The sequence below is a fragment of the Trichoderma ghanense genome (assembly GCF_004382785.1).
Source record: "Trichoderma ghanense strain CCMA-1212 chromosome Unknown scaffold_0, whole genome shotgun sequence".
Classification (NCBI taxonomy): Eukaryota; Fungi; Ascomycota; class Sordariomycetes; order Hypocreales; family Hypocreaceae; genus Trichoderma; species Trichoderma ghanense.
The window spans coordinates 2735480-2753231 of NW_027395663.1; the positions used below are offsets into that span (position 1 = coordinate 2735480).

General features: G+C 55.8%; 7 protein-coding genes across 7 annotated transcripts; 4 read left to right on the forward strand and 3 right to left on the reverse strand.

The window, feature by feature from the left end:
• Window positions 1-494: 494 nt before the first annotated feature.
• Window positions 495-1112, forward strand: CCMA1212_000934 (uncharacterized protein; the record flags this gene model as incomplete). Its single annotated transcript, XM_073698377.1, has 1 exon — window positions 495-1112. The coding sequence occupies one exon, from the start codon at window positions 495-497 to the stop codon at window positions 1110-1112; it is 618 nt and encodes a 205-aa protein (XP_073563395.1).
• A 4981-nt stretch (window positions 1113-6093) lies between these two features.
• On the reverse strand, window positions 6094-8625 carry CCMA1212_000935 (Fumarate reductase; the record flags this gene model as incomplete). Its single annotated transcript, XM_073698378.1, has 4 exons — window positions 6094-7612; window positions 7710-8121; window positions 8275-8297; window positions 8621-8625. The coding sequence occupies 4 exons, from the start codon at window positions 8623-8625 to the stop codon at window positions 6094-6096; spliced, it is 1959 nt and encodes a 652-aa protein (XP_073563396.1).
• A 1776-nt stretch (window positions 8626-10401) lies between these two features.
• Window positions 10402-11087, forward strand: CCMA1212_000936 (uncharacterized protein; the record flags this gene model as incomplete). Its single annotated transcript, XM_073698379.1, has 2 exons — window positions 10402-11016; window positions 11070-11087. 2 exons carry the CDS (start codon window positions 10402-10404, stop codon window positions 11085-11087), a joined length of 633 nt encoding a protein of 210 aa, XP_073563026.1.
• A 1107-nt stretch (window positions 11088-12194) lies between these two features.
• On the reverse strand, window positions 12195-14211 carry CCMA1212_000937 (Transcription factor RLM1; the record flags this gene model as incomplete). The annotated part of the gene is made up of 3 exons (XM_073698380.1): window positions 12195-13832; window positions 13935-14091; window positions 14156-14211. 3 exons carry the CDS (start codon window positions 14209-14211, stop codon window positions 12195-12197), a joined length of 1851 nt encoding a protein of 616 aa, XP_073563921.1.
• A 145-nt stretch (window positions 14212-14356) lies between these two features.
• On the reverse strand, window positions 14357-15822 carry CCMA1212_000938 (uncharacterized protein; the record flags this gene model as incomplete). Its single annotated transcript, XM_073698381.1, has 4 exons — window positions 14357-14524; window positions 14587-15133; window positions 15748-15758; window positions 15820-15822. The coding sequence occupies 4 exons, from the start codon at window positions 15820-15822 to the stop codon at window positions 14357-14359; spliced, it is 729 nt and encodes a 242-aa protein (XP_073563397.1).
• CCMA1212_000939 (uncharacterized protein) lies at window positions 15201-15864 on the forward strand (the record flags this gene model as incomplete). Its single annotated transcript, XM_073698382.1, has 2 exons — window positions 15201-15547; window positions 15719-15864. Exons 1-2 carry the CDS (start codon window positions 15301-15303, stop codon window positions 15862-15864), a joined length of 393 nt encoding a protein of 130 aa, XP_073563398.1. The 5' UTR covers window positions 15201-15300.
• Window positions 15865-16353: 489 nt separating this feature from the next.
• CCMA1212_000940 (uncharacterized protein) lies at window positions 16354-16533 on the forward strand (the record flags this gene model as incomplete). The annotated part of the gene is made up of 1 exon (XM_073698383.1): window positions 16354-16533. The coding sequence occupies one exon, from the start codon at window positions 16354-16356 to the stop codon at window positions 16531-16533; it is 180 nt and encodes a 59-aa protein (XP_073563614.1).
• Between the last annotated feature and the right edge of the window lie 1219 nt (window positions 16534-17752).

A 17752-nucleotide genomic window follows, 5' to 3' on the forward strand; every position in this document is an offset into this window, starting at 1 on the left:
GAGCGGCTTCCGAGCTGGAACTGGGATTAGTGGGCCGCAGCGTGATGCGCGCAAGCACCGCGATCCAGATTCGGCGGCGGCCGCTTATACTTGTAAGCAGGACGAAGGCAGACAGCAGCGAAAGAAGAAACAAGCGTGAAGAAGAACAGAGACAAGGGGCAGAGGTGAGATTCGGGGCGAGGAAGACGAGGAGCAAAGTCAATGGAGGCGGGAGGGCTAGCAAGCGAACAGGAAGCGATCAGCGCGAGCAGCATGGCGCTGACGGCGTCTGATTGGCCGACGAGGGGCTCCGGGGCGCCCCACCCCGCAGCGGCAGGAGAGGGAAGGCCCTGAAGGACGGGCCCTGGAGCCCTGGAGGAAGCCCTGGAGCACCCGCCTGGGGCCCTGCCTGGCGCTGGCTTCTAGGCCTCTTCTCCGCCTGGGCCTGGAAGCCGGATCCTGGGGCAGGGGATCGATCGCAACGTGGGCGATGGTGCAAGTCGGCATGGAAAACGATGGGCCGTCGAGCGTCGCCGTCCGCTCTGCATCTGCATGCCGCACGCTTCGTGTCTCGCAACCAGCGCCTTACGACTGCACACCTTGCAGCTATACAGGTATATCTCGCCTGGACAGCTTCTACTGTGCCGCATCTTTGGTCGCTTGGCTTGCGCCTTGGGCCATTTGCCGAGCCCTCCCCAATGGTGCGTCCTCGTACTCCGTACCACTCGGACACACAGAAAGCACGCGCAGGTACTGGATACTCGCGGTCGACTCTTGCGAGCAACCTTGGGCAGCTGAGTCTTGCTCATCTTCTGCCGAACAAGCAGCAGTCCACGCCCAGTATTCGCTACCCGGCCCATCCGTGCGAGCACCCGGGCGCCGCCTATTCGCTGCTCTGGCTGGCTAGTCACTCGCGATGCTGGGGCTCGCCACCCTCCTTCAGCTGGCGCCATGCCCGGTTGGGGGATTCGCTCGCCGCCACAGAGGAATGGAGTCGAGCCGCCCCTGCCAGCCGCTTGTTTCCCACCGTGCACAAAGCAGCAAGTGTCCATGATTACAGTTCTCTGGGAGTAGGACAAGAAGTCCGAAGAAAATGGAAGGGAAGAGAAGGGATAAAGAAGGGGAGATTATGAGGAGACCATGAGCAAGCAAGTTAGCGGGTTATGAGCACGAGAAGAAGAAGAAGACGATAATGATGACGACGAGGAGGCTATTTCAGACTTTGGCCCGGCAGGAAATGGGCAAGGAGGGGGGGTCGGGATGGCTTGACGCAAAACGTTTGGTGCTACAACCATGGACTCACGACGACGTACTCGCGCCATGCAGAGCTGCTCTGGTGCAGCTCGTGGCTTGCGAGCTTGGCTCGTCGCTCCCGAGTACGAGGCATGCGTGCTCTTCGTCCTCGCACATGTACGCCTGGCAGGACGCACAAGGGCAGGGAGCAGCCAGGTACGGGCATGCATGTATCACCTCAAAAGGAGAACGATGGGGGTTCACTTACATTGAGCACAAGGTACCAAGGTGTTATTACACCATCTGCTCCGGCGGCATCTCTTACGATAGTCTTCGTACTATGTTCCGCTGCCTAGTCGAGACGATTACCTACTGTCGGGCAACTCTCCATGGTAACCACTGGACTCTTGCTCGACGACGATGCCTTGGGCATGTCCGATCCTTGTCTCGTAAGAGCCCAGAACGTCTCCGACAAAGCCACGGGATGGGGGTGGAGCGGTGAATGCAATTTGGATCCCTAACAGAAAAGCCATCGACCGTCGGCTAACTGCCTTGACGAAGCTGGATTGGCTGGCAGCAGAGAGCTGTATATTGGCTGCCAGCTAGCTGCATCACGCTGGCCTGAGTTGGCTTCGACCTCCCCCCTCCAGGCATTTACCCGCACCTGACACAGAATCCATTATTGTTGCCAATGAGCAAATGAGCCTGACTGCCCGGGTTGGTGCGGCACAGTATGCTTACAGCTGTGTGCCTTTGGACAGCGATGACTCGCAACCAGGATGTCCTGCCTCGGTAACGGTTCAAGGGTTCGGGTACAGATACCATGACGACTTTGTCTTACGGTCGACGCTGGAAGGCTTTCAGATGGGATTCTCTGTGTCAATACGTCCGGCAACCGACGACGCTATATGCAGGCCAGGCAGAGTAGGGCACGCGCGACACGTGCGTGAGCATGGCAGAGATGGAGGATCTGTTCTCGGCAGCTCGCAGCAAGAAATCGAACGTTGCAAGCAGACGAGAGTCAAGACTTTTGACGCCGGGCCATGCCCAAGCAGCTGCTCATGCTTCGCGCCGATAGTTCAAGTTGTCACGGGCGGTTGATCATGGCGGATACAGCAGATACTACGGAGGAGGGCACCGATTCATGACACCATGTCCCCGTCAACCGCTGTTCCTGACAGCCCCGCGGTTCGAGATGCAGAGATTCCGACCGCCGCGAGATTCAGATCCAAGCCACAAAAGAAGAAAGATTAGGCGTCAAAAAAAAAAGGGGGCAATAAAAGGAGCCGATCAGAGTGGGCGTTGCACCATGACGGCCGCATCAAAACGCCCCTAGATTTGCGCGGCGGCTGTCGTGCGCATTGACTCGCAAAAACGTGGTCGCATTTAAAATTCCAGCAAAAAAGAAAGAGAAAAGGGACGGGACGGCCAGATTATGCGGAGAAAATCTGGGGAAGAGAAAAACGGACTCAAAAAAAAAAAAATGTCGAACCTGGGAACTGCTTTCGAGCCGGTGCCACTCCACAGAAACATACAGTGTAGCGTATTCTGGACACGGTGCAACACATTCTTGGCCTCTTGGTTGCGCTCGTGTGCTTGTCATTGCCAGCTTGGGCCGTTGCAGGAATCGGATGCTTGCAGCGATTTGCGGTACGAGCTTGAATGAGGGACGAACTTTAGCGTGGATCTGCTGGCGATATCCGTGATGTCTGCGCAGATGGCCTGATCAGCTGCTTAACGCCATACTTTGCATCCAGCAGTAGAAAAAGGTGAGGTGCAGTCCTCCATGCCTCTCCTCTCCTCAGGTTCTTGTTAATACCAGCCAGGACTAATGAAACGGAGCTGCGCAATGCATTATTAGCTACCTAGTCAGGGTAGCACACAGACGAGCAAGCTGGCCTTGTTTTCTTCGTCGAGCCGAGAAAACGGCCACTGATAGTGCAAACTTTTATCATATAGATGCTGTCATGAATTCAAACTCCCCCAGTGATCTGTATCGAGGGACAGGGGCAGAGTTTTCTCAGCTGGGGACAGGAGCAACATGGATGGAATCGGCGTATACTCAGGCTTTCTGCTTCCCTTGCCACATCAAGATGCGTATGAGACCATGAAAGATTGACAGCAAGAGGCGCATTCCGCCACATGAACAAAGTTCTCGGCATGGGAAGCCTCATCTCGGCTGCGCTCAGCCACGGCCATCGATCCCGCGTTTCCTCCACCGCTGAGCTTGGCTGGTTAAAGGAGATGTCTACATACTATCGATCTCCGGCCTCGGAGATTCTTATTTATAATACCAAGCTTTTCTTGGGGGGGGGGGGGGGGAATCAAATGATGGCCTGAACAGGTGAAAAAGGGGGCCTCTGCAGAATAGGGATCCATCTGCCTACATGGCTTACACCTACAGTATTGCATCAACAGCAACACATCCAACCCAACAGCAATAAATCACCTGCGCGTATCTTGGGCATGCCGATGCCGTCCTGCACGAAGTACGTCTATGGGTATGTAGCATGTATTATGCCGCAGTTGATGCAACGCTGCTGGAGCCAGCCCATATCATAGCCAAGCCATATCGAATTCATTTATTTTACTTTTCCCTCCTCCCATTACACGTGCCCTCCACCAACGCACCAACTACATGGCCACTCTTTGTACGTATCTTTGACGCCCAGATTTGACAGATGACAGATGATGCGCTTCGACCCCGGATCGGCATCAACCCCGCATATCGCCACTGACGCTCACCCTCAAAACTCGCTTCAGTCCATGAATCCGCATCACCGGCCTCTCAGCTGCTCGCAGAACAAAACCCTTTGAAAGGCCTTGAAAGTTGTTCCTCTAGCGCCACGAGCTAGTAGAAACGGCGTGCGGAAACCTTGCGAGCCGACGAAAGGCGGCATAGATTGAACGCCCAAAAGGGCGGGGGTTTGAGGAGAGAGGGGTCGCTGGCAATGGCATAACCCCTTCTATTACCTGCTTCAACTCGTAGATGCTGTCTGTACATGCCAACAGCTGCTTCTCCCCCTTGTGTTTTGAGAATCACATCCGTCACTCGACAGCCGAAAGCCCAGTCAGCCAGTTTCCAATCTGGCTGGTAGCTTTTCTCCTTGATTTTGCTTAGTCTCCCCCCTCTCAAGGGGGTTTGAAAGGGCCGGTTGCCTGCGTCTTGCTAAAAACGCCCTCCTTCTTCCGATCGCGGGCACCTACACACACTCGTTTGATTTGAATAAATTACATAGAACTATGAGCGGGGCAGAATAATCATGACGAAAAACTGGTAGGCAGAAGGGGGGGGGGGGCGAAAGGTGAGCCATCGAGGGGAGAGATGGAAAAAAAAAATACATATTGACTCTTTTACTCCGGCACAGCATCAAGAGAAGTCGTACCACTCAGAATGTCACTGCCCCATGAAAAGCTGTGGCTTGCAGAAGAAAAAAAAAAGACATCCCCTTGCTTCCCTCCCGCGTCCAGGGCCTGGGAACGGGATTCGCTGAAACCCCGTGCCAATCCCATTTACAATGTTTTCACCCGTTGGGCAAGAAAAAAGAATCCCACAGAGTTGCCATCCAACAAAGTGGCGTGTTTTCGATGCCAGTCACTACAGTACTAAGGTAGACCGGCTTATGCTAGTAGTGTGCCTGGTGATACCATCAAGTCTTCCCGCTCTCTGGACGCGTCCTTGGTATCGGCTTTGCAGCCTCCCTCACTCTTCAGCTCCCAATCACACCAATTCGCCCATTGCAGAGAAATACCCGTGGTTTCCAATACTATTCCGTACTGTACACGCACAAATACAAGACTCATCCGCATGTTACACACAGACCCTCAGCCACTCCCCTGCCCCAAGTGACATCCATCCATCCCCAGCGTCACATCCACTGTCACCCGCTTCCCTTGTAGATCGTTGCCGTCAAGCGGAATGTCCAGCGTCGCATCGGCCCATACAAGCTTCTTCCTTCGGGGCCGAGACAAGCAGGCTGTACATAACATGCGGCCTCTCTGCCTCTCGCGTCTTGCTGCCAAATCCGAGTGCCGAAAGAGGGATACCTATAATACCACCACATGGATTGTCCAGAGGAGCAGCTGCTCCGCAATCCGTGGTCAAGGGGGATTCTGCGGACGCTGGGCCTCATTCCGCACTTTTGCGAATCTCTTTGGACTGGAATTCTGGATTATGATGAGGGTCTTGCTAGAAGGTGGAGTTCGAGACGGGAATTATACTGTATATATTGAGACAGCCTCCAAGACCTGGATAATATAATAGACTCTCATCGGGTTGGCGGCGATTAAACCTTGTCGCTGGTCGATGGACGCTCATCGCAGTGTCTTACAGGTTAGGCATCCATCATGACGGCGACGAATCACTTCACTAGCTGGATACTCAATATGCCCAGCTACAGGACGAGAGGTAATACTTGAACCAGAGTACACCGGTGATTTGATGATCTTCCCTTTTAAGACACCCCAGAAAATCCTCCTAAAAGGCTCAACTTCACTTCTTCCGCGGAGATGCCGCCTGACATGATTGTCTCCCGAAACAACCGCCATCTCGCCATCGCCAACGAAGCCTCTCCATCTTCTTCTTCAACCCCAGAATCACAGAAAAGCCAGTACAGAGTAAACAGTTGTTTTGTATGCAAGCATAACTATCCCGTACACTACATAAAACACATGTCAAACAACCAAGCCGGTGCGCCTGTGAAAAAAGCCCATCTAGCAGCCCATCGTGGTAGGCACGACACGGAAGAGGCTTGCCCCCTTCGCAATCATCATCATGGTATATGCATCTCTCGTTCTCGCAGATGCCATCAGGGCTCCACCTCTTTTCCTACAATTTCCCGCTCATTCTTTTGTACATGCCATTACACTTCATTCTCCCATCTAGATCTCGAGGGTCACCTTCTGTCCCTTGACGCGGCCAATGACCTGGCTGGGAGCGTACTTGGGGATAACCTCGTCGTCGTGCAGCATCTCAAACTCCTCGGTGGCGTCGCGGCCCATGAAGTTGAGAATGGCGTTGACACCGCCGGGGTGCTCCTCGAGCCAGTTGGTCAGGTCCAGGACGACGCCCTTGACGACAACCCATAGATCCTCCTTCTTGTTGTGCTTGGCAACCTCCTCCATGGTGTACTCCTTCTCGGGGATGGAAAAGGCCTTGGCCTTGCCGGCAGCTTCCTTGGGGGCAGCCGCAGAAGTGTCAGGCTTGTCGGCCACCTGAGCGGGAGCGGAACCGGAGACGGCGCCGTTGGCCCACTCGACAGTCAGCCTGCCGGGAGCAGAGGGGTCGAGGTGCAGGGAGATCTGGCCCAGACGCTGAGCGGCGCCGGCGGTGCCCTGGAGGGCATGCTGGAAGAGGTAGCTGCTGGCGCTGTCACCGGCAACGCGGCCGTAGACGACGCAGCCCAGCAGCGAGGAGCCACCAAGACGGTTGGCGCCATGCACGCCACCGGCCAACTCACCACAGGCGAAGAGGCCCTCGAAGGGCTGCTTCTCCTGGTTGAGGACCTGAGCCTTGTCGTTGATCTCAACACCGCCCATGGTGAAGTGCAGGACGGGCTCCATGAGGGCGACGTGGAAGTCGTCGTTGATGTCCAGAGGCAGGTTGTGGAAGAACTTCTTGCCCCAGGGGTCCTTCTGCTTGCCCTCGGCGATGGCGTTGTAGGTCTGGAACGTCTTCTGCAGGTGCTCGGGAGTGCAGCCAATCTCCTTGGCGAGCTGCTGGCCCGTGATCTTCTTCATCAGGCCACGGCCAGAGTAGTGGCGGGTGTGGAAGTCCAGGACGTTGGACGCCTTGGAGTTGAGGACTAGGCGAATGGGGAACTTGTTCTTGTCCTTCTCCTTCCACATCATGCCGGAGACGTAGTCACGGTGGCCGAGCTCGTCGCAAAATCGGTCACCGTCAGCGTTGAGAAGGATACCACCCTCACCACGCAGAGCCTCGGCGGCCAAGAACTTCCACTTGTTGCCGGGGTCCTTGGGGTCGACCAGACCGGTGGGGTGGACCTGGACCTTGTCCATGTCAATGCCGTTTCCGCCAATGGCCATGACCATCTTCTGGCCGTCACCGGTGGCGTGGGTGCCGTTGGTGGTGGCAAGGCCAAAGATCTCGGGGCGGTGCTTCTTGAGCAGAGAGCCCTCGCCAAAGTCGGCGGCGTAACCACCGGTGGCGAGGATGACGGGGCCGTCCAGGCTGGCGGTCTCGCCGTTCAGCTCATAGGTAACACCAGTGACCTTGTTGCCCTCCTTGTTCAGGCCGGTGACGCGAGCCTTCTTGATAATCTCAACGCGGTGCGGCTCGGCCTCGGCAAGCTCCTCGATGCGCTGCATCAGAGCGTAGGTGATGGCCATGCCGGGGAACTTGGCATCGTGGCCTCGGTGGGTTCGGGGCTGGGAGTGACCACTGGCAAACAAGATGTCAGCCGAATTGGCTCGCCCACACAATATTTTGCTAACAAGCCGTTTTCTGGCAGAGCAAACGAAACAGTGATTTAACTCACCCTAGTCGGGAGACCAGCGTCAGGTCGAGGTTGAAGACATCCTGCAGCCACTCAACCGCGGCAGCGGACTTGTAGGTGAGGACCTTGATGAGGTCCGGGCGAGCCTGGTCACGAGCAGACTTGAGGGTATCGTCGTAGAACTGCTTGACGCTGTCGCGGATGTTGTGCTCGACCTGGGTGCGGGTCAGGGCACCGTTGATGCCAGAGGTGGCCTTGGTCGAGTTACCGCCGAAGAAACCTGAGCAACAAAGGTCAGCATTTCCCGCAGCTGTTGAAACGGCCTCCCACAACGTTCGCGATGCGAGGATTGGCCGGTAATCGCGTGATTGGAGTTGGAACTCACCCTGCTTGTCGAGAACCACGACGTTGCCACCGGCGAGGTAGATGGTGTGAGCGGCAGACAGACCGGAAACTGCAGAGGCGCGCAAATTAGCAAGCTGAGGATCCAAAACCCAGCGTCTCGTCTCTCCTCCCGCGCAACTGCTCGCATCGCCCCTGAGGACGAGAGAAAGCAGCGGCAGAAAGAATAAGCGCGAGACCGGTCAGGTTGTGGGCTTGTACTTACGGCCACCGCCAACGACGATCACTCTGGGAGCCATGATTTGTGATGTGGGAAGTTTGGGAGGGAAAAAAAGTAGCAGACGGCACGAGAGGAAGAAAAAAAAAGAAAGGATGAAGTGGGAGGGTATATGGCGAGATGGAGAAGAAAAGGGGAGGGATGAAGAAGAGGAGGAAAAGAAGAAGCAGAATCGGATCGCGGCTCGACGTTGGAGTTCTTTAAAAGCATCAGGGAACTGGAACAGGCATGAGCTCCACGCCGAGGGCGGCAGTGAGCCGAGGCAACCAGGTGGGTAAGCCGCCGAGACGGTACTCCGTCATCCGTGTGCGTACTAGTACTTTCTGCTGGGGACCCCATGTGGCCACAGCGTGTCTGTTGCCGGTGGCTAGCGGGGACGCAGGGCGGTGGGGGGGTCGAGCATGCCCACTAGAGTCTGGGGCCGGGGGAGGCGTTGTGTAGAGGTACTTCACTTGGCTGGCGAGTACAAGCGCGTCCACGTTCCCCGTGATTCATGATCCCGTCCGCAAGCAGCTGCACAGACTGCCCACTATTAGATGCGCGGGCAGTTTCGGTACGAAGCAAACGTGCTGTCTTTTGGATTGTCCAGAGATAAACATGATCCTCGAATGGATCCGCAACAATGTCACAATTCTTTTGTATCTCCAAGTGCAGAGGGAGGATGCTCTCTGTTGTTCTCATTCATGCCGGTCTTGATCGGTATTTCGTCCTGCTCTAGTCGAGCCTCGTCACCCCACTAAACTACCCCAAACGCCCTGCCAAATCAGCGTCCAGGCTTTGTAAACTGGCGTCTGTTCGGACAATATATACCCGAAGGTCCTGTTGCCATTGGATCAGGGGAGATGGGACGAAGAAAGGGGAGCATGAGGAGGAACGGGCTTGCACTTGAATATAGTCCATGTACAATATTCTTTGGATCACATCTGTGTTCCCATCATATAAACCCGGCCTGGCCTGGCAATGGTCCATGTCATCAGTTGAGTTCAATGTTGGTCACAATGCGGGAGCCGAGGCTTATGATCGTGCCCGAAACCACGAGCCTCAAGTCCCATCTCAGCACCACTCGGGAATTTGGCGCTACAAACGAATGGCTAACCACGCCATGAACATGGTTGATTCGCGCCAACAGCATTTATCGGTGTCCCCTTTTTCATTTGGCAAGCCTCGACTTGGTACCTTGATCAAGACTCATTGCTTGATTGCAGGTTCCCCCGTGGCACGCAGACTAGAGTACCACAAGCCACAAGCCCGAGTCCATCCACATGCTTTCACATGTCAGGCCAAAAGGTCCAGCTATCAGCCCAGCTGACCATGACACCCTTCCGAACCTTGACATCACCACGCCTTTCTCCCTACCAACCGCACAGATGTACATACATGCAAAACCCACTCGGTTTATAGAGAAAAGGGAGACACAAGCCGTACCCCACACTCAATCAAATCCCCAAATCCGGGGAGCCTCACGGCGCAAGTCAGATGACGGCTCTTCCAGTCCCTTTGCCGGGGCGATTCTCCAACGTACGCTATTGGCCAGCCCCGGGTTGGATGTCGTTCGATATTTTGCTCTTTTCGTGTCTTCTCCATGAAACCAAAACTCACCTCTTCACGTGAAAATCGCCCGGGCTTACAGTCCCCGTGATACGCCACCTCGGCAGGTAAGCCTTGTACAAGGATACTTGTAATAACTCTCGATTGGTACTCCGGAATCGCTTCAGTCTGTGTAGCACCTTGACGGAGTACGATAGCGATACTCTTTAATCATTCTCCCGGCCCAGGCTTTTGGCACGTTTCCACCGGCCGTTCTAGCTTTCGGACAATATTTTTCCACCTCTTGCGCCTCCAGCAACATGCTCATCAACAGCAGTAGCTTGCCTTCAACTTTACACTTGCCTTATCCAACCAATGCTCACATCATGTGACATTTGGTCTTTCTCCTCTTTCGTGCACTCTCGCCGATGATTACCGCATTCATCCCAACAGCACCGGTGACGTCGTCGTGCCTGCATCGCCCTGATACGATATCAACTCCAGCTCCATCCCATCACCCGCTTGTACGCCCTCAATCTACCTAACCAGCTCCAGCCCAATCCACGCCCAACCTTTTCACAGAAAACAATGAGGCTCATCAATCTCTTACCTCTATCCCTCCTCACAACCACAACAGCAGCAACACCCCCCGCCCAGGAATCCCTCCACAACAACCGCATCCCCCCACATCCCTTCCCAGGCCACCTCCCCGTCATCATGAGCCCCCCCAACGACGCCAAAGTCCAAGTCCAGCCCGCCGTCCTCCTCATCGACATCCTCGGCACCCAGCGCTCCCTCACAACCTTCTTCTCCCTCTCCCGCATGCGCCCCGAAACGAGCGACCCCCTCGCCGACCCCAACACCAAGACCACCGTCCTCGCCCCCAGCAACGTCGCCATCGAGGACCTTCCCCGAAAACCGTGGGAGAACCCCGACGATTACAGCGCGCTTGGGAGCCAGGCGTATGATGGGTCGGGCGGGAAGGATCGCGCGGACGAGAACATGATGAGGTTCGTGCAGGCGCATCTCGTCGTCGGGCAGCCGAGTCCCTGGGAGGCTGGCGTCAAGGCTAAGACGGCGGCGGGGAGGGAGATTTGGTGGGAGGAGAAGAAGAGTGGTGGTGATGGCGACGGGAAGAGGGTTGTCATGCCGGATGGGGTTGAGGTTGAGCGGGTTGCGAGCCGGGTTGCTAATGGCGAGCTGGTAAGTTGCTGACTCTCTTCCTATTACTTTTCCTACTGTGGAACGCCGAATAGAGCGTGAAGGCTGACTGAGTTTGCTTTCGTCTAGTGGATCTTGAAAGGAGTCTTGAACCCCGCGTGATGATGTGACGACACCTTTTGTTCGGCGTTTTCTACTTCTTTTATTATTACGATGCTCATGCTTTCCCCTCCTTCTTCTTTTCAGCTGCACGACATCTTGACTGGTATCTAGGCCGACAGCGGCAGGCTTATATAAGAATGAATAGGCTATCGGCCTGTCATTGAACTGCTCTTTTGCTTTGGGAACAAGAGTAGCACAATGCCAGCTTTCGGAACAAGCAAGAACTCAGGCTGATAGGTTGTACGTCGACAATCTTACACTCACGTTCCCTTAAAGCAAACCTCCTCGAATCAAATAGTCGTTTTCGAGTGCTTTACTCAAAAATAGTACCGTAGCTGAGAGGACATGAAGTCAAGGAATTCCCAGTCATCGTGCGGCCGTATATAAGAGGTCGGCTAGCTCCTTAACAAACACAAATATATTCAACAACGCAGAATAGAATGTTCCCCACCGTCCTCCACCATTTGTTCGTCCTTCAAGTTCTTTTGTCCCGCGACATTTCCTAACCAAGAGACACCGGGAAAACACACAACTCCTCCTCTAGGCCTCCCCTCCAAAGAACTGGCCCTGTCCTCATAAGCTGGACAACCACGTCTCAGCCTGTGCCCGCGAATACCGTTTCCCATATCTTGATAAAGTAAATAAACCCTGGCGGATGAACACAATCATCATGCCACAAAAGTAAGAGAAAAGGCGAACTGCGAAAGGACACCATTCAAGACTGCCTCGCCTCAGCGCCATCAAATAAGCAGCGAATATGCCCCCGATAAAGTCAAGCAGGTCTCTCCATCATGCGGTGGCCAAACGAAAGGAAGACGTATGAAGCTTCCCACTACAATCGATCTCATGCGCCACGACGACAAACGCGACCAGGTTGAGAAAAGAACACGACTCATACACCAAAGAGCCTAAAAAATACACCGAAGAAAAGAAGATGTTCAGAAAGAGAGGAAGATGACGAAGCGGATGAAAAAAAAGAATAATGAGATGAAAAGACAAAGGGGGTATCTGAAGAGAAATGGACAGCATCGCAACCGATCAAGAGTATGTGATACAGCCTATCGTTCCACTTTCAAGCGCTTCGGATCGCCAGCCGTTTCCTGGTTCTCGTCTTGGCCAGGCCCCTCGAGATCCGGACTCTTCCGTTTGGCAATTCCCGACGGTTGCGTCGAGCCCTGATTGCCGCTTGCTGCGCCGGAACCCGCGTTCCCGCTGCTGCTCAACAAATGGCTATCGTCTCGGAGAAAGCTTGGCCCTGTGCCTACCACGGGCGTGGCGAAGTTGAGGGGGCTGGGGAGCGTATTGTTGTCGCTGCCTCTAAAGTTCCACTCCGGATAGAAACTGCTGGGGCTGGGCAGCAGCTCATTGTTCAAGAAGCGAGAGGGAAGCGCAGAGACAGGAGTGTCGCCGCTGACGTTCTGCTGAGGAACCGGCCGGGCAAACGGATTGGGGGGTCCCGTGGCCCCAGCGGACAAGAGTGTTGTAGCAGACGGAGACGGCGGCGGGAGGACCACGCTGTTGTGCCGATGTGGCGCGTTGGACGCAGCGTCTGTCGGAATTCGAGGTGAGTTTGAGTCGCCCGTTGCGCTCCCCGCCTCAGAGCCACCGTCGGGAATCTGCACAGTCAGGCGAGGCGGCTTCGGCCTCGTTCCCCCAACGGCCGTGTTGATCTTCAGACTGCTGGCTTGCGACGGCGTGTCAGGAAGGGAGGACACCGACGTATTGCGCAGACCGGACCGTTGCTGCAGATGTGGCGAAGGTGCTTCTCCGTTACGAACGGCGGCCCCGTTGTCAGCCGACTGGGATCGGTTGGGATTCGCTGCGGCCGACGCCCCGGACTCGTTCTTGATAGACTGGGGTTCCGAAGCAAAGGAGGCCAAGTGCTGGGATAAGATAGATCGGTTTTCCTCGATTGGTGTAAAGATGCTGTGTGACTTGCGCTGGGACATCTTCTTGATAGCCGTATCCGTGTTGATGAGCGGCGCCTTCGGTCTCTCTGGGGCTTCTGTCCTTGGCTCAACCGGCGGCGGAGGCTGGGGGTCCAGGTGACGACGCGCCGGCTGGGGTGAGGTGTGAGGAGGCATGGACTGAGGAGGCAGCAGTTGGTGAGGCGGCTGAGGAGAGGGATTCTCTGTGCGCGGGCCGACTGCTAGTGGTTGGGGAGGAGGATGAGCACTGAAGGCAGGAGGTGCAGATGGCCTACGCTCTTCCATGTATGGCTGGGGTGGCGGCTGGTACGGATAAGGACCAGGCTGGGGCGGCATGAGACTGGACTGGTTGCTCGCCGCCGGGTTATAGATGGGTGGCGTGGGCATGTAAGTGATGCCCGGGTGAGGCCCGTGAGGCGGCCCATGAGGCCCGACGGGCTGCGGCATCATGCCATGGCCCATGCGGCGCATGTCATCCCTCGAGTCTGGCCGCGATGGGCCGGCGGGTTGCGGCGTGAGGCTTCGCTGGAGGTGAGAATGACCGGGGAATGGCACGCCGTTGGGTACCGGGGGCGACGCCGAAGCTGTGTGATGGCGAAGCTGGGGAAAGGGTTGAGGAGGCTGGCCCTGGAAATGGGCAGGCATCATGTGCGCCTCCATTCCATCCGCCCCCCGAGGAGGCGTCCCATCACCGTCTTCGTCGTCTTCGTCGTTGTTCTGGCCGCTGTTGTAGTCGGAAGGGCCCTTGTGCTCGTTGGGGCCACCATGCTATGCCATCATGTCAGCGAACCGCGTCCAAGGCTAATACAAGCAGCACAGTCTGGTAGGTAGCAATGCCGTGCGACGACCTAACCGTCGGGGGGAACGTACATATTGGTATCTGGTGATGAGCTGTCCCATGTCCTTTGAAGAGTACTCGTATAGCTTTTTGTTGTTGCCGAAGATGAAGACGGCGACATCGACGGAGCACAAGACGGAGAGCTCGTGTGCCTTCTTAAACAGACCACCCTTTCGCTTGAGAAACGTCCTGAAAATGCTTGTGTTAGTCCCAAGGCCGTCATGGTGATGGGCAGGGCGCGGAAACAACGTACACGGAGCGGTTGCGGTCATCGGCGATGGCCTTGATCTCAATCTTTCTTCTACCCATTGTGAGTTATCGATCGCGGCGCCCAGATGGGTCGCGCTGTGAGGTGATTGAGGCGTGCGGTGCGCGAGGCCAACGAGCTGGAGGCTTTGGCTCGCCGAATTCGAGGCCGCGCTCGTGTTTGATTGTGCGTGTCGAGCTTCGAGCTCTAAGGGCGAAGCCAAGGACGCTCGTCGAGAGGAAGTTCGCGATGAAGACGGATAGGGTCAGGGTCGATATTGTCGAAGTCGAACGTCGCAGTCGCAATCACAGTCGCAATCGCAATCGAAATCGAAATCGAGCCCGCGAGTTGGGAGGGAAGATTTGGTGCAATGATCTTAAAAAGCACGCGCCGCAGAGAAGTGTTTGCCCGGACCCACAAAGAGGCAGGATGAGGACGGAGATTGGGAGAGCAGCAGCAGCAGCAGTAAGACGGCTGCAATAGGAGGCAGAACCGTCGAGAAACGGCAAGGCGACAGCCAGCGGATCGATCTGCGTTTGCGTTGCCTGGCGTGTGTATGCGCGCGCGCACAAACGTGACGAAGCCGAGGAGCAAGCACGAGGACGGAGAGGAGGAATAAGAGGATGGCGTTGGAAAGCGTCGTGACAGGCGATGACGGAGGAGACACGAGCCCAGACAAAGGCAGGAGGCGCCGTCTTTGTACAAGCCGTACCGCTGGAGGTACTCCGTATGCACAGGTCCCGAAAGCCGCACAATGGCCCTCGAGGCTCCAGAGCAGCAGTAGGTGAGACGCCGTTAGATGGCGTTGGCCAGAACCAACGGCGATGCTGGTCGGGGATTGGGGAGTCTGCGTCGGCCTTGTCGCCAGTAGCCGTAGCAGAGCCAGAGCCAGAGCCGTGCTTTTTGCTGTCGCGATGCGGCGCGATGCGAGTGCGATGCAGTGCCGTGCCTGCAGGTCGTCGCTTGGACGAGATCGGTGATATGCTGGGGGTTGGTTTAAACGTCTTGCAGGACCATGGGGCTGAATCTGGCGTTGGACGGTTCTAATAATAGCCCTCGAGATCGTGTTCTGTCTGAACTGGAACCTGAAGGGTGGGAAGAGGATTGATTACCAACTAGTACGGTAGGGACGAGACGCTCAGGTCGGGGCCATGCTAAGCAGGTTCTGCCGGTCGCTAGAACCAAAGCAGCAATGCGAGGGTGGAGGCCGAAGGGCGGCCCTACATACACCTACAGCTACAGGGGCGGCAGGGGGCTGGACGGGGACCCTACGGGGGAGCGCTACAGGGGCCAAGGCGACAAACTGCTGCCGCCACGAGCCCTATGACTGGCTGCGGCGTCAAGGGCTCAGCACCGGGGCACCGCTAACGGGTCCAGACAGGGAACTCCATGCGCTGCGTGAGGTGACGGGACAATTTGGAATGGATGGATATGCCAGACGGGCATCAGCCAGTCGCGCGGAAAAGATTGAGAGTCCTTCACGGCAGTCGCCAAAGGCCTTTGTTGGTTCTTTATCTCCCCATGCCTAGCCTCACAAGCAGCCTTGTCTTGCTGAACACCTCACTGCAGTGCATGTGTTTGGTGACACAGGTTCTGACGTGCCGGGAGCCTGTACACCAGGTACAAAGGCGGATCACCGTCATGTGCTTCGCAGAGCAGAGGCCACGAACCATCCTGCGGGTATCCACGTGCGGCCAAGGCGTCAATTCCCGTAGATTTCTCTTGCAATAACTTGTCACTATGGTTATATTGACCGTTGAGCATGCATTCATTGGCCGTAATGGCAAGATGATGCGCCCTTTGTACATGTAGGTATGTGGACTCGCTCTTTGTATCTTGTATGAACCGCCTTAGTCATGAGGCCTCAACCCCTTGCTGGTTTCCGTCACCAAAACTCCAAGAACCTCGCCAAGTCCACATTCAATCAGGTGAGCTTACCAAACAACTCCATTCATCCACAAACGGCCCCTGCACGCGCATGCTGTCATGCTTCCTGTCTCATGAATCGTGCATCGCGGCTACGGCTTAGCCGCCTGGCAAAGCCTCACAGGCACAGCGGCTATGGCCTTGCTAGGCACAGCGTCCGTTGGCTTGACCCATTTCGTCACTAATCAGACGGTGCAGATAATACGTCGAATCATCCACTCGAATTGCTGCTCCGGTTTCTCACCAACAAAGCTTCCAGGATGCCAGCTACCTAGTACATGGATCTCGAATGTATCCTGCCCACAGCAGTGCCCAAGGTACACATCTGCACAAACTACAACGGCAGCGATAGCCGACCTGCAGACGCACAGTCGCTCATCACCAACTGCGAGCTGCCAGCCAAGCTGCCAAGGGACAACACCAAGATGCAGGAGCCCCTCTCTCGGTCGATGACATAACAAGGCAAGGCAAGGCAAGGCAAGGCGGAACAAGGCTAGAAGGGCTAAGCAGAGAGGATACTCGAAGGTCCGCACGCAATGGAGTCCTACCGATTGCTCCGGACATCGACCGTTCGAAGCACGGATAGCCCAGGCCCCGAGCCCACGCTGACCTCATCCTCGTCACCGTCCGTTCCATGCCGGCACGCCACCCGCTCGCGCTTCTTGCCAGAGCCTCGCGCATGGCCATGGGCGCCACGCGCTTAGATGGCGAATGCCATGTAAACTCTGGATGCCATGCCACATGCTGGGGAATCGCCACGGTCTCTTCCGTTCTACCAGGCCGGATAGGGCCTCGATGCTACTGTTCGTTACCCAGAGCACCACCGGTATTACTCGATTCCCCTGCTCAGAAGAGCTGATTCTCCTACGTGCTCACAGGCAGAGGTCGCATGCCATCAGCTTCACCTGCTTGGGGTGCGCTACACTGCAAGCTGCCCTACCATACCCTTGACTCTTCGTCTTTATACTTTGTTCAAGCCGTTGAAGTTGAGCCTGTCCTATCACCCGTCGCAAATAAGCGCCAGGTCGCTACTCCGTCATACTCCTTAGTCCGCGTACCTAGTGGGCACCAACATCCCAACATTCACGACCCCATGTCCGTCGTCAAAGCCGTGCTGTTCCCCAACGGCACGCTTCGGAAATAGAACAACTGCAAGCAGTCGGCATCAAATCAACGATGCTCCCTGCCTTCACCTTGCCTGCAGCACGCACAAGGAACCAAAACACCCCCACGCCATCATCGACCTATGCACCTTTCTCTCCCCACCGAACGCAAGGGAACAGAAATAAATTAGACTTACTACTGTACTTGCATCAAGCACCTTACTTACCTACTCGGTATCAACAGGACAAGGGCAGCAATAAGCGGGATGTGAAGCTGCAGACACGACACCTCCACCCTTCGCCTGCTCAGCCTCCTTCTCAGCTCACCATCTTTCCGCATCTGGTCCTTCTTGCATCGGCTTCGGTTCTACTTACCACTAGAGCATCGTCACTTTGATGAAAAAGATGGCCTTCACAAGCAGCCATGTTCGCCGTCATCTGTCTCTTGCGACCTACTTACCTTCTATGTCTTTGCCCCCATACTCACGCAGATAGACAGACCGGCTGTTCATTTCCAATTCATATCCATCCCCTGGAGAAAAGGGAGAAACACACATACAAAAGCAAAATCTAT